We start from the raw sequence: 27,876 nt of genomic DNA on the forward strand, positions 1-27,876 counted from the left end.
TTTATAACGCTGCAACATTCTGCTTGATTTATCGGAGTTTTATGGGTTGCCGGAAAGTCGTAGAAGTGAGATATCTTTACATTATTATGATATCTTTGATGTCCACGTCCCCGTGGTGTCCGAGTCCCTACCGGCAGCGATGAGTTGCGCGCCCCTGCTGTAGAAAAAAAAACACAGAGAAGGAAAACTTCATAGAAATGGCGGAGGGTGGAACGACACTCAAGGGCTTGCGAGCCCAAATGGGTAAGAGAAATAGTTGTATTAGTTAGTTTTTTTTCTGTCCTAGTTGTGTCTTGAAATGAGGTTATCACTTAGTGATGTTTTCAGGCAGCCACCTCCGTTCACTGGGTTGTTTGAGCGTGTTGTAATGCGGAAAGCGTCTTTTTTTTCTTTTTGGCTAGTAACGTTAGCTCGCTGTCCGGTCATCTGCTTACAATGGACGCGCTAAAAATTGCTCCATCAAAAGTTATACGTTGGAGTGAGTTTGCCAAACCTAATTTGTAGTTGCATCTACATTTTCAGGCAAAAACCAAGCGACCTAAAGTAACAAACACAAAGTAAAGTGCGTGCAGCTAACGCTCGCTTAAGTTACTATCTGACGTGTGTGGTTCGGTGCCGGTTGACATGTCACGACCTCAGTCTTGTCTGCAGCTTAGCATAACCTAGCCCTGCTTTAGCTTTGCTTTACCGCTTTCTGTTCACATTTGCAAACAAATTGTGGTAGTGTTATATTATTAGGCTTCCCAGGACTATCAAATCTGCTTTACGAAGCTAGCTAACGTGTGTGGATTTCTGTCAAAAGTGATCATCAGCTGCCTTTAGCAGGAGGAACTATTGGTGCTTTTCTGGGGATGTATTTTCCATTAAAGTTGAGGGCTTTCTGATCGTTTGCTTAGAGAAGAACCCAGCAGATAACTTTTTTTTATTCAGCCTCAAACTAGCTGTTTCATCGGACATCAGCAGTTCTGTAGCTTCCTGCTTGAAACATCTTATCTCATGTGAAACGATGTCCCCTGTCCTATATCCATTGCTCGCCAGTTTGCCGCATTTGTTGACATATGGCATAACCCCCTCCTCTTGTCTGTGTGGACAGCTCTATAACAATGACTGACCTGAATTTTCAGATAAAGCTGGAATGTCAGTCTGTGTCAAACACGGAGCTTTTGAGCTCTGATTGGAGAGTTTCACCGTGCAGCTGCTTTTTCTTAAACTATTTATTCGTTGGTAACGAGGTTTTGGCTGGTCCAGCAAACCCCCGTGTGAAAAACTGTTTCGTTAAGCAAAAGATACGCAGCTATTTTGGATACAGTACTATGTAGGCCAACTGAAGCTGCAAAGTCTCTATCAGTGCCTTTCATCCATGTCTGAACTGGCCCCATCCACACATGGATGTTTGCTATGCTTGCATCTGTGGGCATGAATGCATGGCTTGTTATGTCTGGCGCAGCCGTTGGGTTGTGTTTTAAATTTTTAGGGTAAGAGGGAGTTCTCTGCATACCCAGTTAGGGTGTAGGCATGTTTCGACCCTGGCAACAACTGGACCATATTTAGTGCTGATCTTCCTGTTTCCCTTAACTTTTCCATTCAGTATTTTCAATCAGGAATTTACGTCCCCCCAGTTTTGTGGTTTTATGAAAGTATCCAGTTTAAAAGTTGTGTGTTGGAATCCTGGCTTTTGTGAGGAGTTAAATGATGCCCCGGACTGAAATTAAGTCTGACCTTCAGTCAGAGTGGAGGACTGACAGTAATAAAGTAATGTTAGGAATCTAGCTCATGTGCATGGCCATTTCCACAAGAATGTTAGGAAGAAGAAAACGTACCCTGCTATTATGAAGGGAGATCACACAACTGCTTGTCAAAGATTAACCAGATCTTGGCTCAGCAAATGCTTCTACAGAATTAAAGGCATGAAAAATATTTAAGAACTGGTTGAATTTAACCAAAGTACAAAATTAATCCCGCTTTTAGTTTGTAGTTTATTGATCTTGCCACTTAAGATTTCTCCTTTAGCACAAATGCCCCGATCCTGTTCTGATTTGACCCTTTACAGTGCACATCTACGCACTATAGTATATCATTTATTCTTTTAAAAACATGTTTTAATGATCTGTAGGCTCATACCCAGCTTCCCAGTCAATTTCAGTCCATGAGGCAGAATGTGCATTTACGTAAGGGCTGTGAGAAATACAGAAGTGCGTGTCTTGAATTGAAGGAACAGCCTCTTGGTTGAGCAGGGATTTATAACAATAGAATTAAAGGTGATATAGATGACCAACTGTTGATTGCAGTCTGTTTCTTGGCATGAAGTTATTAAAACACGTATAGTATGGACTCTCTTTTAGCTGCCCAGACTGTATCATGAAGGAATACACAAAATAGTTCATCAAGAGTTGGATTGATAATAAGAAATGATAATGGAATCATAAATGATTAAATTCTGGTTATGCCCAACTCTGGAAGAGAAATTGATCCACTTGAAGGAAACGACTCCCCAGCAAACTTGGATGTGTCATCATTATCCCGCTAGTCCTGCAAATAGCCAAGGCTTACCTGTTCATGAACAGGCCTCGATAATCCCATAGAAGATTTAGCGTGTAAGTGCAGTGTGTGTTTGTGAGCATGCATCAGCGGCGTCATCTGACCTGAGATCTTGAGGTTGACCACTACAGATGGCTGATTATCAGTATTCCCTTTTGAGTTTCAGAGACAATTATTAACCTTATTTTGAACAGATTTAATCATTGTGAAGGAACAAATTAGTGGTCCAAGTTCTGTCAGCATAGTCTCCCTCTGATGATGTTTAGTCAGGTAAAAGTCTGTGCTGTCCAGTGCCAAATGGGTTGGCCTTGTGTTTAAAAGCGCAGACACTTCCTGTACAACAAGCTGCTTAGCTGAAACATGCTGCAGGGCACAACAGACTGCAGCTGGAAGAGGCGACAAAAAAAGAGACCTGACTTACTCTCGCTTCTTCTCTTATATTTTCATGCTATCAATGGTGTATGTGAGAGAAGCCGTTAAATGCGTCTATTGCTGCTGTAGTAGTTGACTCACACTGTTATGATGTAATGCAGACTGCCTTGTTTCCTGTTTGGTGTTTTGTCTAAGCTGCGGATCTTGGCAAATGGGTCATCATTAGCCCCCTGGTGGTCTCCCCCCCCAGTCATAAAAATCCAGCAGCCAAGTGCCGAGCTGTATTTAATCGATAAGTAATTTTGCTCCACTCCCTTTGTGTTTTACCTTCTACGGCAACCCAAAGGCCACTAAACTCTGCTGAATTCATTGTTCATAGCAGCTACACAATTCTGTATGGCCCCGCATTACCAGGTAGATTATTAACAGATTAAAACACATTAGATTACAGACTACATAATGAACATCTGAACATATTTTAGAATTGCTGGAACATTATCTGTGCAGACTGGAACTACAGCCACCAGAAATGAACTTGAACAAATGATTATATAGCTGAGATAATACTATTGTTTACTCTGGCTTCTAATCAGCAGCCATCTTAATTACTTCTGACTTCTTTTTCTATTTTACCTTTAATGTGTTTAAGATTTACCCGAGTTTGTCGATGCAGCAGCAGTGATGTATGTTAATGTGTGCAAATCTCCATAGTGATGGAGTGATGAGGGTAAGCTCTTCTCATAGGCTCTTTTCATTTCTATGATCACACCTGGCTCTCTCTAGTTCTCTTTGGAAAACAGTGTCTCTTCTTCCCTTTCATTATGGATTCTTCTTTTTTTTTTCAAGTTATTATTATTATTATTATTATTACAATCGTCCTCATTCTTATCAACAGATGAACTTGTGTGTCAGTGGAGAGATGAGGAGCATATTTTAAGTCCAACGTGTTGTTTCTGACTTGGCTTCTTATTTAGCTTCTTTCTCGTTGTGGTTGTGAGACTCAGAAGTTTCAGTAATATCTTAACAACATTACTGCTTGTCACAGAAAACGCTTTACTCGGATATTGCTGCTGGTGATGTTATTCATAAATAGTCTGCATTGTTGAAAGGAACAGCTGCTACCTTCTCAACCCCTTCCTGTCAGCTTTTACTTCCCCCTAAAAAGGCAGAAAAAGCAGTTTGCTATCAAGAGTTAGCTCAGTTCTAAATTCTATGATATTAGAAATGCCATTGAAATTCATTTTAAAACAGCATACCTTTCTTTCTTACAAACCATGAGCCCATTTAATTTGGGAAGGAATAGATCTCGGCAAATGAGATATTAGTTTTTCATATAGATTCTTTCCAAACACTGATGTGAATATTAGCTTACAAGCTCCTTAGTGGACACTTTCTAATTAGTACGCCTCCAAAGCCTTTGTGCTCTGTTCACTTTGTTTTTTTAACCTATGAATCATCTCATTTTTAAGTCCATATCTACCTCGATACATGTATAAGTGTGGTTAAGAAGCACTTCATCCGTCTGGAGCATCTAAGTGTGTCACTTAGCAACGGTTACCCTGCCTCTCGGTGTCTCATCAGTTTTTTGTTTTTTTATTTTCATGTCCGTTCCCCTGAGTGAAGGAGAATGCGTTGTCTGTAGGTAGCAGCAATGTCCCAGTCTCCCTAAACATATGCTAACAGCTAACTTATACTCTGTGCTAATATACAGTGTGATACACAAAAAACATGTTGAATAAAAGCTATGTGAGCTTATAAATGCTTCACAGGTCGCCTTGAGTGCAATCTGTCGTAATTCCAAACATATTGATTGTGTAGCACAGAATTGGCAACGGAGGGATTCTTGCATTTTCAAAATTGTATACAATGCAGCAAATCATTATTTGACTGCTGCTCCACTAAACCAGGGATGAAGGGAGTCTGTGGAAGAGGCTTTATGGAGAGCATTGATGCTATATATAATCCTGTGTGGTCTTCGTAAGATCATGAAAGACGATGCAGCTCATGTCATTTATAGGCAGAGGATTGTCTCAAAGGCATATTTGACTTCCTCAGATGTCATAAACTCAAAATCTGTAATACATCTGACTGAAGTTGCAAGTTTCTTGGTATCAAGTCCATCTTGAAGCACTTCTTCAGAGGAAACATTTTAAACTCGACACATAATTCAGTCCACCAGCTGTCATTATGTTGGCATTTAGCGCATTTCTCTTTGAAACAGTAGTTTTTGTAGATTGGAGAAGTTGCATGCTCAAGCCAGATAAAATGCAAAGTAGCTTGCGAGTCATGTTTAGTTTCATGGTAGTGCTCTGCCATGCCAAACTCCTTGTTTCCTGTGAGTTTTATTTTCACTTTGAATGCCCTCTGTTTGTCCAGTATGTGCTTGTCTGCAGAGGCATTTATTCAAAGTGATGCTCACTTATTTTCCTACAGTTTTCATTATTGTGACTCATGTAAATAAGAGGAGAGCAAGGATGTAAGCAAATAGAAACACAGAATGTATACGGTGGAATTTTAACCCACAGTTGTGCATCTCATTTTCGAATGCTGTCTGTGTTATTGAATACAAAAAAAGCGACCTTAAAACAGGAAGTGACCTTTCATCTGCCAATTTCTATGTTTAAATTACATTACCTCCATTTTCGTTAATGCTCGGATGAAGGCTCTGATGTTTGTTGACGTGGCTGGAAAATTTAATTTAACTGAAATTAGTCATTTTTATCCTAAAGCACAAATTGTGAGCTTTGTAACTGAGTATTCAGCACTGGTGTTGGGTGGCTTTGGTCTGGGACAACTAACTAATATACTGGGATAGCACATTGTTTAGTTAGTTAGTACGTTAGTTTGTTTAGTTGTTTATTTTCTGGTTGGTTGGTGGTCCAAGATGGAGGGAATTATGAAGTATTTAAAAGTATTTGGTAATCACTGACTGGTCAAACTTTAGCACTCAACTTGATCGTGTTTCTTCATGAAGGAAAGGCCTGTTGTCCTCTCTGCTTTCCAGCGAGTACGTTTTTACAGAGGGTTGATTTCCATACAGAAACTCGGGCACCACACGCTGCCGTGTAGTCTGAGAAACCATGGTCCACAGGCACTGTGGAGCGCACAGCATGATTCATTTACCATTAAACACCACAGTAAAATAAGCTGCTGATTTTGATGGCTTTCATTCAGTGCCTTTTTGTAACCACTTCAATTCATTTAACTTCCTTTTTTATTTATTTATTTATTTATTTTTTGGCAAATTAAGTGGCACTTGGTTTAGCTTTTTTATGTATCTATATTTAAAAAAAAAAAAAAAAAAAGGCTTATATTGATTTAACACACTGTTTACTTCACTTTCCACATCTTTTCTTCTTCCTCTTTCAACATTTTTCACAATCTTTCAGGCTTCTTGTGTTCTTATTTCTTGATTGTTGCTGTCGTTTGGGATCGATGCATCTATCAATGCTTCTCTCTGCAGCAGTTTGTCGACCACCTCATTGAATCTGAATAGCCTTTGCCAGTTTTTATATTTGTATCCGAAAGTCTCCAAGGATCTTGGCTGTGTCATTGTTCACCACTTTTGGAGGTATCTCTCACTTTTAGTTTGGGACTTTCGACCCATACTGCTTTTCCAGCCACTTGATTATGTTATTTCATGTACCTGCCTACATCTTACACCCTGCTATAGACAAACAAATCTTCCCCTTGTCTGCTTTTCTCCTTTTTTTGTTTTGGCTCAAGGTGCCTGCTAATCAGCATTTGCAACAAACTCGGTGTATATAAGTATATGCGGAACATCTATTTCTGTGCAAAACTGACAGAATAACAGGAAGCTGTTGGGAGCAGCTGGGAGCAGCCGTTTATTTAAACATGGAAGTGGAAATGCAGTGTGAAAAATGAAAACAGAATTTATACAGTTTCAGTGAGCTTGAAAATCAGTATTTGGTACAACTACCTTCATTCTTTATCATAGCCTGAATCCTCTTTAGACGAGTCATCTTCAGGAATAGTTCTCCAGGCTTTTTGAAGGACATTTCAAAGCTCTAGATGTTTTCGCCTTTGCCTTTTGTTCCGTTCTCTGTCACGATGATCCCACACTGCTTCAGTAATGTTGAGGTCCGGGCTCTGGGGAGGATTCATCCCTCCATAGGACCTGTTGCCACTGATTTTCAGTCCACTTCTTGTTCAATTTGGCTTCCCTCAGCCTTTTTTTCCTTTTCCTTTGTTTCCCTTCCTCAAGAATGGCTTCTTTTAGTCTTTTCTGATGAGGCTTCTGTGAACAGTAGCTAGAGAAACTGAAAGTCCAGATGCATCTCGGTTCTGTGTCGTTGCTGGATCTTTCCTATTTCCTATCACTTTCAGACACTGTTCCTCTGCTCCAATTTTCTTTTAGGGCTTTGACTTCCTCTTTGTCTTTCTCCAGTTTCCTCAATTTTTAATAACACACTGCACACCATACTGAGACATGCCAAGGTCACAGATGATAGCTGTTGTCAGTCTGTGCTATCTCTGGCATTTTTTTAGATGCTTAACTAAATAAATGGGAGAAAATCACGTAATTTTGACAGGTTGCTAGTAACAAAGTGCCTCAAGATGCAGTTTGAAATGGCTTCTTTGCTAAGTTGTTTGTTTAGTCTAAACACTGATTCAAGAAATGAGGGTTGGCTTGACTTGTGCTTAGCACAGTGATGTATGTATAGAGTAAATTATGTTTAATCTGACATGGATTTCATGTAGATTAATGGTGGAACGATGATTTGAGGCTTTCTTTTGAATGTAAATATCTTGTGCCGCCCCAATTAACAGCATTTTAATGATTATAATTAGGGATACAAAATGTGACGGAGTACAGAATACATGTATGTAGCAAAGGGTGGAACAAAAAGTACAAAGTATTGTTTTCATTATACTTACATGGCATGTGTTTAACTTAGCCAACAACAGCTTATTTTAATTCAGCAACACAGCTCTTGTTTGTTATTGACAAAGACTTCAAGTCTTAATTCCTGACTGTATCTTTATAGTGCCTTGAATGACATTTTATGTGATTTGACAACATATAAAAAAGCTAAATGGAATTGTATTGAATTAGTTTGAGTTGTTCAGGGCCAAAAACCTGCGAACCTGGTAGTAATCTGTTGCTTCCAGGAATGCAAATCATTATGACTCAACACACACAGTGCCACAGAATATGGTATTGACTCAGTTAAACATGAACTTGACAATAGGATATTTTCTACTGGACATATGCATCTACATTATAGATGAGTGAGTGGGTGGAAAGCAGCATGAAGGTCTGCAGAAAAGAGCATGAAGCAAAAACTCACACCAGCACACAAGTTACAGTAAATGCTCGGGGAGATTATCTGCACATTGTTTTACCCACTGATCTTCCAAAGATTTGAACTGGTAGCGAGATGGTAAATCTTTCCAAGAATTCTCAATTGACTTTTGCGTTGTCTCGTGCCCCAAAAGGTTTCAGGACTGTAGTGCTTGTGTCAAAACGAGACGAACAAATTCCATTTTAAGGTGTGCTATCATAATCCTTAATCCATAAATTGATTGTTTTTCATTTCCTAAACATGCTGCTGTTTTCTTTCCTGTTGTTGTACAATTACGACTAATTGCCCAACTTACTGCGGGTCATTTCCTGATGCATATTTTGGGCTTTGATGAACTCGCTCTCAAAAGTCAGTTCAACAGAGTTTTCTAATGGTTCCATGAATTTTTAAAAAACTTTTGGAAATAACTTGTTACAGTGATATAATGCATGTGATAGACTTAACTTAAAAAAGACAGTGTTACATATTGTGTTATTTCTGAAGCTGAAAACATTGGTTTCCATGATTTTGACAACAGAGGCATTTCATGGCAGCAATGGAGAGTGAGAAGTATTCAGGACACATTTAGAAGTGTCAGTCAATACTGTGAGTATCACAGGACTGATGATCGGGTTGCCCTTTGTCAGCAGTTCTTTTATGCTGAACACAGCGACAAGAAGGAAAGAAACGGATGACGGATGCAAGGGCTTATGAAGCTTCATCGTGTCCTCACCATTTTCCTCTGCTATGACCTTTTATTTCCCATTCAGTATTTTAATGTTATTAGATTTGGCTGAAGAAAGTCCAGTTGACTCTGTGGTTTGACTGGAGAGTTGATTTACTGTATCTATTGTCTTGGAAGCATTTGTTACCTCTTCCTTTTATTTAAAACTCTTTAGAAGTGGGTGGGTATTTTACCCAGATTGGTTGTCTCCATGCTGATCTGTGCAGCACCGACTGTGAACATTTGTCCTATATTGATTCATTGATTGTTTGCTGTATACCGGGAAACTCTGAAGGGTTTAATTTCAGATGCATCTCTAACAGCAGCCAATCCCTCCTAGCTTGTCACAGAAGACGGTCTATACTTAACTAGAGGGCTGACCATGAAGGAGGGACGCTTATATCTGTTGGCTGAATAGCTGGATTGTTATGTAGCTTCAAATCTGCCTGATCTCTCTAGAACTGGCATTCCTTTGGAGAGCAAGCAATGCACCAAGAGAAATGCAGATTTTAACTTGACTGGTTTGGAATACCCCAAATGACTGTTGTCTCGACATCATCTGATAAATCTGAAAAGTCAGACATAGTGAGCACCTTTACGTGACTAGCAAAAATGTAATTAGTGTGTTGGTCTGACCAAAACTGGACTTAAAATGCATCTAAACATGCTATTCTGACTGAACTTTTGTGAAATTGAAGCTCTCACATCCAGATGATGAGGTTTTTGAGGTTGAATCAATCTGCATGAATATACTCAACTTGACTCCTAATCCTAAGTGCTCTGCACACTCTCCAAAGTTATGTTAAAAAAGTAAAGCATATGTATATTAATGCAGACTAATTCCCAGTAACACTTTTCTCTAAAGGAAATTGCGAATGAAAACTGGCTGATTGTAACTGTGTTCACTCCTGGTTGTTTTAACCATTTCCAGACTGTCACTCTACTCAAACGAATGTCATCAGACAAAATCCCCATTGAAGAAATTTTAAGACCAGAATGAATTCAGCTATACTCACATGTACAATGCTCTCCCACAGAGAAAATGAGCAGCGGTAGAATGTCTTCACCATTTTCTCAAACACTCCAACACATTGCAGCATAATTGAGTCAATAACTCAAATTCCCCTCCTGTTTATTGAGTACCGGGACAAGGCAAGAGATCCAATTAAATGGCCCAGTCCAACCCAAACAGTAGCTCGACTCAGCTGTGCATGTAGCCCTAGTGTGACTGTAGTATGAACTGTGGGTGTCTGTTTGCTCTCCTCCATACAGCTGCAGCTGCACAGGCACAAGCAGAGGAGCGGCGCAGCTTGGCAGGGAACAGCCCAGGACCTACAACCAACGCACCAGCTAAACCTCAGGGGTGTAAGCCAGGTAAACGACACCGCTCTTTGACACAGAAACCAACTAAACCCTCTCACCACTTTGTCTACAATATTTGTAACAGTTGGATGCAACACGATCCACTCCCACCATCCTATTAGTGTTGCTTACTGCAGGTCAACCTCAGTCATCATCTTATTACTGTTACAGCTGACAAAGCTCATTAATGACAGTCACATGCACACATCTGCCTGCCTAATACAAAGCCTTGGTAACAATGAGCTGCACTGTAATCCACCCTCAAGTTCTCCATATTGCTGCGCATGTTTTACCTTTTAACCATATGCACACGTGCATGTTTGCAGTCATTGACGGGGCCTCACTTAGAGTAGATGATCGACTGCGAGTGGCAAAAGAGAGGCGAGAAGAGGCAGAGAGACAACAGGGTAAGACATTGATTGTAGTTCTTAAATAAAATGATCTCTCCCAAAAAATAGCCACAATAAATAAATTATTAATATACTAGTCCACTGATAGATGGGTGTATATAGGTGGAAAATAGAAACGGGTTGGTTTTTAAGCCAAAACAAGCCTTTTCTGTACGTTGAAGGTTCTCAATAAAATGATTTCCCACAAATGGGAGCAACACAATAGTGATTCACTGCCTTCCCCTACATGACCCACTATCCATGCATTCACCTACTGTATATGTGGTCAGTTTTAAGAGAGTCTCAGATCATGGAAAGGGAGCGCAAGGCCAAGCTAGCTGTTGAGCGCCAGGTGGAGGAGCGTCAAAAAAAGGTTGAGGAGCAGCGAAGGAAGGAGGAGCAGAAACGATTGGCTGTGGAGGAGAAGAGGAAGCAGAAGCAGGAAGAGGAAAAGGTAGCTACAGCACACTCATGACTGCCACAGAGCAGTGATTATAGCCAATTTGTGCAAAGAAAGATTTACATTGTACAACCTTACATCTTGCCCTCTCTGCTTCTCTTTTAGAGGCAAGTACTTTTCTGCTGTAAATGACTCGCATTTTTCCTTCCTCTGCCCTTGTTACGCTGCAGGAGCACTACGAGGCAGTGATGAGGAGGACAATGGAGCGTAGTCAGCGAGTAGAGCAGAGGCAGAAAAGATGGTCTTGGGGGGGACTTATGACAGACCAAGATGGGAGAGCAGGTAGAGGACCTTTCTGCTTTTTCCGTTCACTTTCAGTCTCACCGTTTACTTGCCGTAACACGTTGATGAGCTTGAACTCCTCATTTCTTCAAAACAAGACATGCAGGTGGTCAAGTTTCTTCATACTTCACCACAGTTGAGATGAAGTTTTACAACAATGTATTTTGCCATGGCAATGCTCTTACGTGTTCTGTGGTAGTACTGTCAAACTAATATTGACGTGCATAATACTCAGCCAGGGTTAATTGAATCAAAATGTTCTTTGATCTCTATTGTGTGTAACAACACCATTGTTCTCTATATGTGACCTAGAAAAAGGAGAAATCATCCATGCTTTTCTTGGTGTTTAAAGCAAAGTCCACCTTGCTCTGTGTAGTTCTCAGTGTTTTAGGCAGTAGATGTTAAGTAAAGGCTTATGGCTATAGGTCCATCTCTCTTTCCTTGTTCAAAGGATGTGCCCCGTCTTCTGCTGTTATTTCACTCCTGCCTGAGAGCTGTCTTTTCCCACAGGAGATTCTGATGCCAGCGTGTCATCTCCAGTAACTATAGTTGTCTCCCCTGCCTCGCCAGAAAAACCACCAAGGAGTGGACAAGGTTTTGTTTGTTAATCATTTGTTCACCGATATAGGAACACAGCATGGACTGGCACTGACACCGCAGATAACTTGGTTGCCCACTCCCCTTTCCACCATCACTCCCCATCACATCAACCTTCACCTGCTCTCTAACAGGCATTTTTTTCCACTAACATTTTTTTTGTGTGTGACATTTGTTCTGAAAGTGCTTTGGGCTCGATTGTTAACTGGAGGTGTAGCTTTAGCTTTTTCACTCACACTGTTGAGTAGGGCTGGGCAATTGATTAAATCAACCCAATTTTACTCCTGCTCCTTTTAGCGGTGCCTTAAACCACATATAACTTATATGTTATACTTATAAATAAAACCATAAAGTAGTGCATCAAAACGTAACCAATAGATTTCAATTAACACGCTCTTGCAGCATATGAACTATTAGAGACTACAAGCATAGAAAAAGCTATATGTAAATACTGCGAGAGAAATTTTGTATTTCCGAAGCCAGAAGGGTTTTATTTGTCTTAACGTCTTAAATACTTTCAAGTAATAGAAAATCGTTAAGTGTATGACCAAGAACAACGTCCTACATATGTCCTAATAACACTCCATTTGCTTAAATGCATTAGTTTAGAAATCCAATTGCCCATAGCTATGTCTTGGTTTTCCCCTCCTCCCCTTCACATGACTTTGAATCATTTAGGAGATGTGATAGTTCATTTTGGCAGTGACTTAAGGTAATATTGCCCAGCCCTACTGTCAGGCACCTCAGGGTTACATGGGTGACTTAGCATGGAAGCTCATTTGAATGACATTCAACAAAGGACTACTATTGTATCAGGCATGGACAATGTAGTATTGTTGATCCTTTGGGAGAGTGAAATATAAGCACCTGCTCTTTGCCGACAACAAACAAGGCTTTTTATGTACTGAATGTGCATTGCACCAGTAAAATGTCGAATTTGGTGGAAAAAAAAACTGATATAGATATAGAAACTAAACTGATTAATGATTTAGTTTCTCCGTACTTTTATTTTAAGTGCTTTTGTGGAGCACGTCATGGAGAACTTGATACCCTTTGACTAGAATTTGACTTAGAATCTAAGAGAAGCTTGTACTCCCATGTCCGCTCCCCAAATCCCTCCCCTTTTGACCAGCTTCCAGTGTAAACCCTGCTTCCCTTGTCTGTCTTTCCTCCTCCCTCTTAGTTGACAAGCGCTCCACATCCACCACAAACCTGAAACAGCCACCCGAGCCTAGCATCAGCAAACGCTTATCCTCCTCCTCTGCCACCCTCATCAAATCACCTGACAAAAGTAAGTCTCCTCTCCTCCCTCCCTACCTCCTTTGCTCCCTCTCACGTTACCTCCCTCCTACATACCCTGCATTCTCGTAACCCACACCAGTGTATGCCAGACAGTCGTGTTTATCATTCATGTAAATAAATATTTTTTTTGCGACTATTCCTGCACAGGATTCTCCTTGTGACTTGCAGTAGATGAGCTGGAATAATGCAACTTTGCCTGCCAGCTCTAAGCCTAGAATGTCCTCTGACCCCTGTCCTCTTTCATCTTCAGCGTTTAACACACAGACTCATTGTGCACAGACAGATGGGTGAAAATGCTTCAGCATCTGTTTCTAGTTCTAGTGACCCCACAGCTCGACTGCATGCGTTCACTATATGTCACCATTAAGCGCTGAATCCAGTTTTCAGAATGATTAGAGGGCCTCGGCACCTGACGGTGATGCGTGAACATAAGTTTTTACTGTATAGTGTTAAAAATCAGAAGAAGGGTATTTAATTGACTTGGGGAAATGGTTGATATTTCTCCACAGCTTTGATGGGCTGCCAGTGCCATTTTTCTCCCTTCACCTAACTGATTTTTTTTACTTGTCAGTTTTTCCTCTTAACTATGTAGCCACTTTGAAAATACTATCATGCTTTTACCGTGCACAAGTTAGTTTTCTATGACTTCATCATTGGGTGTTTCATCATTGTCTCTCAGGTGTTAAGCCAAGGAGTTCATCTTGTAACCGGTTGCCAAGCAATGGCAATGCTGCTCAGGCCAGTAAGGAAGACGGCAAAAAGCTTCAGGTGGAACAGTCAGGTGCAGAAGACCCCCCTCTTCTTCCCACTTTATGCTTTCATTAAGAAAAGACGGAACACAGTATACCATTTATCGAAGCTCCACGTTATATATTCAGCTCTGTCATAGCTTCAACAGCCTCATTTTCAGGCTAGCATGCTGCTTGCTTTTTTGGTACAAATGCTGACAGCCGTTAAGGTTAATAAGTTAAAGTAGGAGACTCCGGTGTGTCTGTATATAGGCAGTAACTCGTAAACTGGGGCATCATTAGCTGTCTGCCCTGACCAGGTGACTCCCATAAGACTAAATGAAATACACATGACTTGCAAACTGTGTTTTTTTTTGTCCTCGGGGGTTTCCTTGTTAACTCCCTCTAGTTCCTGCTTGGCTATAACTCCACTCTCATGTCCTTAGGCCGTTCAGTGAAGAAGAGAAGCGCCTCCCTCACACGAGTAAGTGTGGGCAAAGCACAGACCCCTACCAAGCCTGATAAGGGGACAACGGATGATCAAGGTGGCTAGCATGTACAATCAGCATGCACTGCTCAGGCCTCCCTCTTTCAATAACAAGCATGCTGTTCTGATGGTTTCCTCATTCCGAGCGTACTTTTCTTTTATGAGTCCCTAACAATACTCTCTACTGCCAAGAGTTTATTTTTATTTTTTAAATTGTCATTTACATAATTCAGTGTCATGGAGCTCAGGGTTATTTCTTTGAACTCTTTGGCTCTTTCTGCTACATATGTCCTCTTTCCTTTCAAGTTCTCATTCGCCCAAAAGTATCTCACTAAATGCTCCATTATCCCTCACGCTGATGCAAATTTTTTTCCCCCTCTTCGTCTGATTTACTGGCAACACTGTTATCGTTTCATGAATCTTTTAACCTTCCAGCTGCCTTAACCAGCTCCTGATCCTGCCCTGTGCCATTTACTCCGATAACTGATTCTGTTTGAACCTTCTTCTCAAGCATCAACGCGGGAATGGTTTTGTTGTGTGCTCTGTCTGCACTAACTCAATTTATTGTTCTGTTGTCTCAAAGTGTTGATTGTTTTCTTTCTCCAAGATGATGTCACAGCTGGATTTAAATTGCTCGTGCTTTCCGTGTGGTGTGTGTCGGTACCATCCCTCCATAGCAGCCAGACGGCACAGAAATGACCACCGCAGCTCATTGGAGATTGTGTATTGCTATTAACCAGAAAAGCTTTTGTTTGTCCCTCAACCATATGAACCCTTTTGTGCCAGTGAGATTGAAAGAATGTTCTGGTCCTGTACAAGTGTGTGTTTTGTGTGTTTAACCTAAGCTATTATATAACGCAGCTCCTATTACTGATATTAAACAAGTACTTAGAGCTTATTAAGCCCCAGTTCTCCCACCCATAATGTCCCTTATAATTGTAGCGTTGTTTGAAGCTAATAGCTGAGATTCTTACCTTAATCCAGAGCAACGAGCCACGCTCCATGGTGGCACTCAACAGTTAAGAAAAATCAAGTCTGTCGGCAACAGATGTCCTCTCAGTGAGGGGTTGCAAAAGGAAGTGAGAATTTGCAATCTCCTCTAAAGAGCTAGCATTTAAGGACATGTAGCAAAGTCAGTCTGTCAGCACTAAAACTCCTCTTCTGGAAAATAATTTCTCCGTTGTAGCTTAGGTAGCCACAACAGCTGAAATGGGACACTTTCACTTTTTCCATTTCACAGAAGCAGTGGCTCTTTGTTTCTGCTGTGAAATTCCTTGCTATCGTACTACTAGAAGGACGGTTATCGGCTCCTTAATTTGGATGTCATAAATGCTCAGTCTTCTTTGTCTCAACCGTATTCCACAGCAGAAACAAAAGAAGTTCTGTGCGGTCACAGTCACTCACCCCATCATAGTTTGTTTCACCTCTCACAAAACAGGATTCCTCTGCTTTCTATGTAATTGATTAATGATTTTTTTCCCCATCAGCCCACCTTCTTCTGCCTCAAGGGACCAATTCATTTGACTTCATTGTTTATTTTGACTTCTGTTTTAACTGATCATCAGTTAGCAGATGATCAATCTGTCTCAGTACTTTTCCATGGTCTCCTTTTTTCATACTTTTATTGACTACATGCCTTTCATTGAATATCACTGAAAACTAAAAGAGTAAAGGCCATTGATAAGGACCCCATGTAAGATTACTGAGACACAACCTTTGGCTCTATTTGTTAATTCTCCTCTGTTGAATCACATGGTGACCCTTTTTCTTTGCCTTCATTCCCCACTCTTATCCATTCTTTCCTTCTTGGCCTTTTCTCCTCTGCTGTTTTTCGGTGATTTTTCGGCCGTGTAGCTCGCAGGCCACCGGCCAGTACTGTGGATGGAGGGGTCCTTAGTCGCCTGCTCACCCCCACGCAGGCCTCACTAGCTAGGAGCAAGAGCGCCGCCGCCCTGTCCGCTGAAGGATCAGATGCTCCAGGTAACCTCCGTTTAGGAGACCCTGACAGAAAGGAGGGATGGCTAGACACAGAACTGTCCAGCCTATTGAACTCTCATTTTATGATTAGAAAGTCGGCCCAGCCACTCTCAGTATTGCCTCTCTAGATGCATTCATCCCATTGCTACGGTGTAGATCGTCATGCTTTTGTACAATTTGTTGTGGCGTTGGTGGTGGCATTAGAGAAATCTGCCTGCAGCTCCCTGATGTTGGACTGATCAGCTGTTTCTTATGTATGTTCCGGTTACTTGCAGTAAAGCACACACGTGAGAGTGTGTAGTTGGTAAATGTTGACATACACATGGGTCCAGCTCACATGCAATCTCAGATCTGACACAATTGACTGTTTGTTGAGCTGAGCCGTGCAGCCTCTCTGCATCTGAGGAGCCTCACGGACCATGCCAGGGGATTTACTCTAAGCTGCTTACTCATTGGTCCTTGTTACGTCGGAATGAGACTATTGTGCTTTTCCATGTGTTCTGGTTGTGACGCCACAGTGTTGGAGACTTCATAGGCAGCTGAAGTCACTCTAGTGCTGATGTTGTATAGTTATATCTGCTTGAAAGTCACCATTGGGGTGTTTTATGTGTCATTAGATCACTCGCATGCCTTACCTTTCATGTGAAATTTCTCTTTTATTTTATTGTAATATTTTGTGTGAAGTACTGTGATGCAAATTATATTTGGTACTTGGGACAGCAGTTTACACTCACAGTTGATACACGCTGATTTATCCTTTTCTTGGCTATCATATATTTCAAGGATAGAGAGAAGCATTTGCTTACTTCAAAGCTTCATTACATTTCAAGTGTTGGTTTTAGGTTGAGGTGTTTATTGACCGGCCGTTACAAATCCATTAGCAGCTATAGATCCTCTGCTAAGTATAGCCCGCAGAAACATGACTCATCCACATTAGCAGCAGCAGCAGCAGTGTCTCGTGACAGCGTATGTTTCATAGTCACCATTGCTGCTCGGTGCGCAGTCAGAATGAGTTACAAAACACATTTGTGAGCACGCTGTGGGAGGAAGAGTTCTCCAGGTCTCAGGATTATGAAGGCTAATCCCTCAATCTGACACAGCAAGCCAGTGGACAACACTATTTCCTCTTCTGGCTAACTGCAGGACACCTGCCACAGTAATTTACAGCCACTTCTGTAACAAGTTTGTAGTTTTAAGCAGCAGCACAGAATCGCCAGTTTAGATTGTTGCTACTAACAAACAGTTAAATTAAAGCTCGGTATCCTTAAAGGTTTAGTCTGTGTCTGATATGGAGCAGTTACATTGAAAGGGTGGAAATTACTCAAAGGCTACACTTTACTTTTTGATAGTGACAAATGGAAGACAAGAAGTGACACATTGGGTTTTTATTGTACTAATAAATGTGCATAATATGTGTGCTGAGTGTCGGTGTTTGTTTCACTGTCTTGTTGGTAGGTTTTATGTACTGTGCGGTGTGCTGTGGTGCTTGGTGTTCAGATTTATGTTGTGTCCAGAAACTGTGGCTTGGTGCAGGGTGTTTGAGGTTTTTGTTGCTCTGTGCTCATCGTGTCTCCAATAATTTCCAACCTAGGGGAAGCTTAAGAAATCAAGCTACTGCCTGCATAAAGTGCTATACCTAACAAATTGCTTTTCTCCTGCATTTCTTTCAACCATCATCTGCTCCACCAACTCCCCCCCCACCCCCAATCCTTTTTCTACAATCTCTCCCTTTGCTCTCTGCTGCTTTGCTGCCCAACTTGGTCGCTTCTCAATCCTCCCATTGGTTGTGCTCCCCTGGTCCTGCGATGACTGTGTCCTTTACCAGAGTGTCACCTGTGTCCTCGTTCAGCCTCTGCCAGTCCCCTGCACCCGCCGCGTGGACCCGTGCGCAGCCGCAGCATTGACCGACAAAAGAGCGGCATGATGACCACATCTGTGTCGGCCGACGGAGCCCTCGACCCTTCTCTGGTGAGAAGTCTTCTTGATGCTATTGTTACTAATGCTTCTGGTTGAAACTAAACAAACATTTGAAAATTAGATGAAAATATGATTTCTTTTATTTTTTGTATGTATGCTTGAGCAATTTAGTTATTCATTAAATGTAAAATGTTTGTATTAGTTTACCTACCTACTTCAGTAGTTCAGTTTGTCTTTACTGATGGAAGTGCCCTGGATGCGAGGCTTTAGATGGCAGATTTAATCCTGACAATATTCATACTAGAGTGACTCATTTCGGGGAGTATCTTTGTACAACTTTGAGAATTTATTCAAAGGCATCATGCTTTTGGAAATTTTTGTGGGGGAAAAAAATGTAATGTTATCAAGAAATTGAGTTTTTTTGGGAGAAATCAAACTACAGTTTAGGTGATATGTACCATAGGGTAATTAGTGTGGTTTTATTCCTTCCCATGAGTCATTGAATTGAATTCACATTTTTTATAAAAGCTGCCTGAAAACAAGGAATGACGTTTAAGGCGCATCAGTGTTTACTTGATAACAAGTCCATGCTTTCCAGTATGAAAATGACTTTGCACTGAAAAAAATAAGCGTAGGGCTCCATGGTCTCTGATTTATATGCACATATCCGACTACATTTGCCTGTCAAAGTACTTCTGCTGCATGTTAACCATACGGAAATGTCACTCCGCCTGCTGCTCTTTGAGCATTTCTCGTCATCTATATGTTACCTTATTCGTACATTGGAACACTTTTCTCCTCCTCCGGCTCATAAGTCCATCTCTGAGTTATCTCTTGGTGGCTTGTAGTGCCTGGCTTTCTTTCATAATGTGGCCGCCTATATCCTTCTCTGTGGTTGTGAAGGGCTTCATTGTTGGAGCATGTGACAAAGGGATCCACAGTGGCCTGATTATAGACAGATCAGGCCATGCAAAGCAGACCCCACCCAGACCCTTTCGCCTTATATCAAAAGCCTTTGACTTTTCTTATGATGACACTGTCTTCTCTCCTCTATTATCCACATATTAGTGTGGAGATGATTGAAATCTGTAGCCCTGTGTGTGTCACTTAGAAGATGCATTACTCTTGGATTAAATATTGTCTGAGTCATCAGATTCACGCTGCGTTAAGCTTTGCACATCTGTGAGCGTGAGAGTATAGAGTAGTGTTTGAGTGCCATTTGTTTTGTCGCACAGACTTGATACCTTGTTTTTTTCGTTGTTGTTGCTCGTCTTATGGGCATTTACTGAGCAAGGTCCAAATCAGATGCTGTAGCAGGAATCAACTGCTTCCAGCTGTTGCCTGCAAATGACTAGAATGGGAGTATAAGCCTATATGTACTACATTTCAGGGCAATAAAGTAATTTAGTCCTATAAAAAAATGGAAATCAAAATTTTTCATATTTCTGCTTCTTTGATGATGTTAGTTTACACATCAGGTAGAAGAAACCCTCAAAGGATAAATAGAAACGGCTCATTTTTGGGTAATAAAAGCATCCTAGTAATTTTGCAAAGCCATTTGATACATTTCCTTTTTTTTTCCCCAGTAGATCTTTGTAATTATTGCTCAACACAACTTAAAGTAAGCAGCATTACTTTAGATAAATGATAGATATTGAGTAATAATCCTTGTCTACAGTGAATATTGTGAGGTACTGGAAAATAAGGGATTTTTTGTCTGTCTTTGTGTTCAATGCTTTCCTTCAGACGGTGAACTTGTCTTGATACTGTTCATGTTACAGTGTACAGTATGAGGAACTCTGACACATAATAAAACTTCTCTACCTGTTCTTTCCAGGACTTTAGAAGATGGTGGCATTCAAATTGTGTGTTCACAACTAAAACAGTTTCTTATTAGAACATTATTTGACATAAATATGGCTTAGAAATAAACTCCTTTATTTCTGTCCTTTTTGTATGAAATTACAGAAGGACAAGCCGTCATCACCTAGGGGGCAGCGTCCTGCCTCCCCGTCCTCTAATCTGGGACGCAACCGCTCACCATCTCCAGCCCCCAATCCAGCTCCAAAGAGGACCCCATCCCCGGCAGCATCCAAGTAAGACTCAACACAACACAGGCCATTGCTTGCAACCGCTCATTATTATTTCTTTATTTACCAAAAATGAATACCCAACATGTCTTCTGATAGGCAAAATCCCAAGATGCGTCCACCCTCACCAGGTGCAATGAAACAACGTCCCCCATCTCCCCAGAACACATCAGCCAAGCCCCCTCCAATCCAGAAACCATCTCTGACCCCAACAGGACCCGCAACCTTACGAAAGAGGGACTCCAAGTCCAAGGATCTATGTCCTGCTCAGTCTGTGGCTTCGCAGTCTTCTGATGTTAGCAAGACCAAAGAGAAAGATGGTGAGCCAGTTACCAGAGATAATAATCTATTAAGCATTGTGACTTACCTCAGATTGTTAGTTAACAGGACCAATATTAACCCACACTGATGATTCAGGCAACTAGGATGTTTGCACTGGTGCATCCAGACATGCTGTTATTTTCAGCAAGCTGTAATCTTAAACATTTTAACTACATAAATGTAATGTGTTAGGTCTGTCTCACTTCTGCTTCCACAAAAGATGAAAGTGACATATTTGTTCTTTGGCATTTTTGCCGTGGCGTGTCTTGTTCCGCGTAATTATCTATGAATAATAGGTTTTCCCTAAACTTTTACAAGGAAAAGAGTTTTTCTGCACAAAGGCAGCCTGCTACTCCTCCTCCATGTAGCCATTGTTCAGACACCAGCTCCATTTACAATAAATTAATGGAGTCCAAACAAAAGTTGAACAAATAAGAGTCTTTGATCCAGTATTTGAATCCAAAAATACTGGATCAAGGGAGTGTTTGGGCAATAATAAAGTCTTAGAATGTAAACTGTTGATTAACTAACTCAAAAATCAATCTATTGCAGCTGATGAAATCATTACCCTTATAAATATAATCTATGTATTTATATATATTTGTATATATTTTGTTCCAAACTCCATGTGATCATGGCGTAACTGTTTCAAGAAGCAGTCAGTTTGATTTTAGATCATAAAAAAAAAAGATTTACCATTATCGGTTCCAGTAGACGGATTATTGACAAAATGCGTATGTGTTTTGCACACTGACGTGGCAGCAGCTTTGACTGCTGTAAATCCCAGTGAAGCAGCAGACCTATTAAGCCCCAGCTGGAAGCACATCCTGTTAGAGAGCTCAATTTGTGGTTGACTCTGCCACCCCTTGGACAAAATTGTGCACTGCAAGATGAAATAGCTTTTAGAGTGGTGAAACATCACATGGAGGATTAGTATCCACTTTTAAGAGAACATAAAAAAAAAAACACATTGTTTTAATGTAGTGTGAAAAAGTAAAATAGAAAAAATCAGCTGATCAGCCTGCTGTAGGATTGTCAGAAATGGAACGGGCTCACTGTCAAGAAGCCATTCTTAAGGAAAGAAAACACCACTGAACTGGCCCTTAAAAATCATTCAAGTATAACCACCCGATGAACCCGAGTGTCTTGTCAAAGAACCGCTTTTGAATTGCATCTTGAGGCACTTTGTTACCAGCAGCCTGTAGTAATGACACACAATTTGTTCCCATTTATCTGGAAGCATCTAAAAAAAATCCCAAAGATAACTCGGATCAGAAACGGCTATCAGCCGAAAATGTGGCATGACCGTCAAGAAGCTTGGAAAACTATTCCTGAAGACTACTTAAACAAATGAGTGCTTTCGAGACGTGTACAGTACTTTACATAGCGTGGTTAGGCGGGCATGTTTATGTTTCACATATGGAAAGTTTGAACATTTCTAATATGTAATACGAAATCACAATGTCCTTTAACAGTCAGCTCACAGCGTTGTGTACCATAGCCAAATATACTTCTAAGTATTAACGGATAAATGCGGATATGTATATATCCATATACATGTGGAGCAGAAGTGTTCAACACATCACATGAGCCTGTGTTCTGAGGATAGCTTGATAAGATGTGAAAGTTATGCAGCTCTGTATCAGACCACTTTCTTCTCTACTTCGCTGTTTTTCGTCACTCCTCCACCTATCAGGGTCTCTCTTCTCACAGTGACCCAAAGTGCTAAGCTCGTCTTCTTCTTTTGCTCTTCCTCTTGTCAGACTCGAAAGCCACGGGCACTAACTCGGCTGCAGAGGCGGCCAAAATCCTGGCGGAAAACCGGAGACTGATGAGAGAGCAGAAGGAGCGGGAGGAGCAGCTCAGGATACAGAGAGAGGAAGAGGAGAGGTGAGGGCGTCGCCTCTCTTATCTCGTCTCCCAAATGAATCATCTTTAGCCATTCTGCCTTTCATTGTGTATGAATTTGATGCACCAGCTCTGACGGCAGCAAAGCTCCATCAACCAAATTTGTATCCAGGAAATAGCTTTTGAACAGAAACCACCAAATATTGTATTTTACAGACGTTAAAGGGATAGTTCGCCTCTTTTGACATGAAACTGTATGACATCCAATATTAGCAATATCGTTTATGAACATTTTCTTACCCCCCACTGCGTGCTGTGAGCTGAGTTCCAGCCTCGTTTTGGCTGGAACTCGGCGAACTATCTCTTTAAATTTATGCTTAGAAGTTTTTCTCAAGTTCACGAGCCATCCGCGTTCACTTAAAGACAGTTTGTGTATTTATTTGTCAACATACTCTTTTATCATCTTAGGCTCAGAAAAGAGGAGGAGGCTCGTTTGGCGGAGGAAGCTCGACTGAAACGATTGGAAGAGGAGAAGATTCTTGCAGAGGAGAGAAAAATTAAAGACGAAGAAGACGCTCTCCTCGCGGAAGAGGAAAGAGTGAAGCTGGCAGCAGAAGAAGTGCTAAAACAGGCTGAACTACAGAAAGAACGAGAGGAGGCTGAGGCCAAGGCCCTGGAAGAGGCAGAGAGGGTCCGCCAGGAGAGGGACCGCATTATGCAGCAGAACCAGCAAGAACGTATGGAGAGGAAAAGGGTAGGATGGATGAACCAATGAAGAGAATCTACCTGTAATATATATAATGCAATATTTATAAAAGTGTTGTAAAGATTTTCAGGCTCTGTCGACCGAGGCATTCACTTGTTTTTCTTTACATCTATGCTGTCAAAACTGTCTATTTAGATCAATGTTTTTGTCTCAAAATTCTGGACCATCCTGGCAGAGTAATTATTTTGATATCTCAACTGAGCGAAATTGTCTTTTAAGAATTCTAACTTTCTTGCTCAATTTCAGAGAATTGAAGAAATAATGAAGAGAACCAGAAAAGGGGACCAAAGCGACTTTAAGGTGAGGTCACATTCAGTCATTCCATTCCAATCCTGTCAAATAGATGCAAAGGCTTAAAATGTCTGCGGGGGGGTCCAGTTCAGTTTAGTTCAGTTAAATGAACATTTATTAATTCATTAATGGATGCTAACTGACTTTTTGTCCCGTGTAGAGAGACGATGATAAACCAGAGAATGACGACGACGACGACGATGATGATGATGATGTGGACGAGATGAACTGTGAAACCAAAAGTAAGTTTTCCGCAAGTTCTGCTCTGATTTCACCCTCATATGTTTTTATTAGAGTTATTTTTTTTTGGTTTATTTTATGTTTAAATATATATACATATATAAATAGTCATGAAGAGTTATTTCCTCCACAGTGATTGACAGAATGATTATACGAAAAAACGTGTTTCTTTTTTTAAAAGTTACTTCTGCTAAAGGTAGTTCTACAAACTATTGACTCTCTGTGTGGTGTTTACCTTTTTAAGTCCCGAGGCGTAATGACGGAGGCTTTTCTTTGTCCTTCCACACAACTCTGTGGCTTGTTTGCATGAACATACATTTATTCACTATTGTTTTAGCCCATACAGAAGACATTGACAAAGAGGGTGTCACAGACGACTTGTCCGGCGGTGACTCTGTGGTGTGCCAAGAGCAGCTGGGCAGCATGAATGGAAAGTCGGAGACGGACGACAAGGAGAATAACAATGGCACGAGCGCAGATGAGACTCAGGCGGTCAGGTAGGAAGACGGTGAACTCCTCACGCTGTTGTTAAACTGGTAACAATAATGTAGCTCGGATTAATGAATGAATATGAACTGTTCCCGGGTATCAGAATAGTTCTTGCTGCTAGTTTGCAAGTTTGAGTTTTTCCTTTTTGGGCGAGACGCTTACCAGAACCTCCACTAATGTCCAGCTTTTTTTTGGGACACTAGTTTTCATCAAATTCCGTGTATTTTTAACCATTTTTTCAAAGGGACTGACGGAGCCGTTTTCAGACCCGAGACCCTTTTTACACACAGTACTTGTGTATTTAGTTTATTTATCGGAGGGGGACATTCCCCTCCGAATGCCTACTTAGAAATGATCAGTGAATTAATTAAGTAACAGAGACTCTGAAAACAACTAAATATCTCTCCTTGTACACTGTACTCATTAGTAGGAATGATTGGTGAGAAGTTTGTCTTCTGATTCACTGTTTGATTTAGTTTCCTCTCCCAATGAACTCTTCTCCCCTTCTCCAGCCAAGTCCCTAAGAGCTGCAACGTTGAGGGATCGGAGTTCCTAAATGAGCAGGACGCCACCAAAGTGGGCCTGGTCTCCAGTCTCAATGGGAAGTCCAACCAGTGGAGCTTCGAGGAATTTATTGACGTCAACGCGCACTCCAAGACGCGACCCCTCATTGAGGCCGAGGACTGTAACCAGGTTTTGATTAACTGTGACGGGAGCTCAGATGGGACCAGGGTAGCCTTCGAGGACAAGGGAACCCCCATCAACAGCCTGCATTCCTCTAATCAACCCATAGAAGCCATGTCAGGTGAGGCGTCGCCGCTGCGTCAGATGCTGCCCGCGTCCACCGTTACGATAGGCTAAAACTCTTCTGTCTTGTCTCTTCAGAGATTTGATGCTGCCGTCGTCGCTGAGAAGCCTCTTAAAGTTGCACTCCCAAAGTTCCTGTCAGGCTGAGCTCCTTAAAAGAATCTTGTGTCAGTTCCAAACAGCTTCTCGTCTGTCTCCTCCTCCTCTTCCTGTAGGAGGAGCACAAGGCGAAGCGGAAAGACCCACCCTAAGAGCTACATTTGCACCCGACGCACCGAGGAACTAAATATGTTAAATTCACGTTATGCTTCAGGGAAATATTGTATATTCCTCCAGCATTCTTGCTCCAGGGCTCTTTCCTCTTCTACTTGTGTGAATTTTTTTTTTTTTTTTTTTTTCAATGTTGTTTCCAAATCAATTTTCTTTTTTTTAAGTAATTTTGTCTTTGTCAGGGGTGCATTGTTGTAATTTATTAAATTTTTGCTTCTTTGTTACTGTAATTATTGTTATCATATGTTTAGTTTTCTCTCTTGTGTGAGAATATTCCAGGACACATGCACATTATTGGAAGAAATGTTGATACATTCTGTTCTCTCTTGGTTTGGTATCCCGCGTTTTGCTTGTGTTTCACCTAGATTTACTCGACCAGTTGCTTTTTGCAGCATCCAGCAATATGGCCTTACCTTTTTTTTTTTTTTTTTTTTTTCCCTCCCCCTCCAACCTCAGTTCAGTTCAGTTGGGAACATACAAAATAGTCGGCGCCGTTGCCCATACATGCACCGTCTATCAGTCTCCATCATGTGTGCACACTTGGGAGTGGATTCTGTATTCGTGCTTCAGCCCACTTTAGAGGCTCTTTAAAGCCCCCATTTATTTCATGACAGTGTCTCGCGGTTTTTCACTCTGTGCTGTTTCCTTCTCTGGCCACTAGAGGGCTTTATGAACTCATAGTGATTGTTTGCCATTTTTGACAAGACTTTAGTGAAAGCCACATATTCTGTGAAGTTTCAGCAGTGCGTTGATGATGGGGCTCGTGGTTGACTTATTTTATTTCTACATATGTATATAGAATTACTGTTTACTAACATTGTCATTTACATGACAGTCTGAGTTGGATCTGGTTTTTGTCTCGTAGCTGATGACCTTTTCATCTGCATCTGCACCACCCAAATGTTGAAGAACTGTCCCTGTTACGTACTAATTTATCACACGTGAAAATTAGTCCCAGTCACCCACCGCTGCTTCTGTGCTTCGTGTTACCAAGCCCAACTTCAAAGTTTGACCGCTCTGCCGAGATGTCCATAGTTCCCCCTTTGCTGACGCTAGAAATCAGGTTTTCGCTGATTGAATCGAGTTTCTCTTTCATCTACACTTCTGCCAGTGCGACTTTGTGATGACCTTCCCCAATAACCTTCCCCACACTAGCTGCTACAAATGATAAAATGCGTCTCAGCTATTTTTATAGTATAGAAATGGGTTTGTTTATATATGAAAATACATTTCTACATATATTTAAGTGTTATTATGTTGTGCATAGAGTCAGTATTAGGCAAATGAAGCCATGTTTAGGTTGAAGTGGATCAGGTCGTGGATCATTTAAGTCTATGTAGATTCAGTTTGACTGGTGATCTGACATGTTATAGTGAGGTTTGGCTCGTGCAACCTGGAAACCTAAAAAAAAAAAAAAAAAAAAAAAAAAAAAAAAGACTCTTCCACAAGAGCTCTGGAATGGAAAAGGCCGAGTGGGGATCCACTGCACATTTCCTACAATTTGATCCGTGCTACATTGGGTGTGTGAATTAAGCTTTTAGACCATTCTCCACAGATCCTAGACTAAACTAGTTTGCTGGGCAAGAAGAGTTGATGGGTCCCTGGCTGCATGTCTGACCAGTGATATGAGCTGTAGCTGAGCCTGGCAGTGCTTTTAAAGTCGTCAAAATAGGTTTTACATGACATCGAGGGATGTGGGGGTGGATGGTTTAAGGTAGGCATATCAGCTCAGGTTTCAACTGTTCTACTGTAGTACAAAGAAGGTGCGTCCACCAAACAAAATCTGATGTGGGTCAGTCTTGATTTCTCTTTTCTTTTCTGTCTCTTCTTAATTTTTCAGGAACTATATTAAAATGTTGAAATTCCGTTTGCTTGAAAAGTCCAAGCATGAGGTTTGTGGACCTTGACTTTTGCCTTGTTCTCTGCTGGCTAACTAAAGTCTCTTTGTACATAAAGACTCTGAGCTCTTATTGTCTTAGCTTTCATAAATAAGCTCAAAGAATGTAACTCCATAAACCGTCCTGCATTGTTTACCAGATCTATCAGAGCTGCTCGCTTTCAGCGCTCGTATATTATTCTCCGAGGAAACACGAGACTTGGCAGTGTCGCAGACAGCTTGTTACTGAGGAGTAGTTTTACTCCCAAGAACACGGAGTAGAGGAGCCGTGGGATATATGTCTCGAAGAAAAAGATCATTTGTCCATGGTTCTGTGGCTTCTTTTCACCCGGAATGTTTATTCAATCATAACTTTAAACGTGTATTTACTCAAACTTCCTTCCCACCTCCCCCTGCTCTACTTTCTGCTCATGAGA

General features: G+C 41.1%; 1 protein-coding gene across 13 annotated transcripts; it reads left to right on the forward strand.

The window, feature by feature from the left end:
• The first annotated feature begins 134 nt into the window (after window positions 1–134).
• On the forward strand, window positions 135–27,697 carry map7d3 (MAP7 domain containing 3). Of its 13 annotated transcripts, none has more exons than XM_075481678.1 (20): window positions 136–243; window positions 10,213–10,314; window positions 10,629–10,709; window positions 10,982–11,145; window positions 11,322–11,433; window positions 11,944–12,027; window positions 13,214–13,321; window positions 14,012–14,113; window positions 14,507–14,605; window positions 16,402–16,527; window positions 18,350–18,492; window positions 20,410–20,537; window positions 20,631–20,851; window positions 22,616–22,742; window positions 23,169–23,454; window positions 23,713–23,766; window positions 23,918–23,999; window positions 24,335–24,494; window positions 24,999–25,291; window positions 25,372–27,697. In XM_075481678.1, exons 1-20 carry the CDS (start codon window positions 198–200, stop codon window positions 25,377–25,379), a joined length of 2,526 nt encoding a protein of 841 aa, XP_075337793.1. In that variant the 5' UTR covers window positions 136–197; the 3' UTR covers window positions 25,380–27,697. The 13 variants fall into 13 exon arrangements, with proteins under 13 accessions (XP_075337795.1, XP_075337793.1, XP_075337794.1 ...); XM_075481679.1 differs by having other exon boundaries at window positions 18,374–18,492; XM_075481680.1 differs by lacking the exon at window positions 10,629–10,709 and having other exon boundaries at window positions 135–243.
• The last annotated feature ends 179 nt before the right edge of the window (window positions 27,698–27,876 follow it).

Source organism: Odontesthes bonariensis, chromosome 13, assembly GCF_027942865.1.
Source record: "Odontesthes bonariensis isolate fOdoBon6 chromosome 13, fOdoBon6.hap1, whole genome shotgun sequence".
In the NCBI taxonomy this organism is placed as follows: Eukaryota; Metazoa; Chordata; class Actinopteri; order Atheriniformes; family Atherinopsidae; genus Odontesthes; species Odontesthes bonariensis.

Coding starts and splice junctions, on each gene's coding strand:
- map7d3 (XM_075481678.1), top strand. CDS start 198: ATGGCGGAGGGTGGAACGACACTCAAGGGCTTGCGAGCCCAAATGG. Junction 11,146..11,321: donor AGAAGCAGGAAGAGGAAAAG/GTAGCTACAGCA, acceptor GTTACGCTGCAG/GAGCACTACGAGGCAGTGAT. Junction 20,538..20,630: donor CCATCCCCGGCAGCATCCAA/GTAAGACTCAAC, acceptor GTCTTCTGATAG/GCAAAATCCCAAGATGCGTC.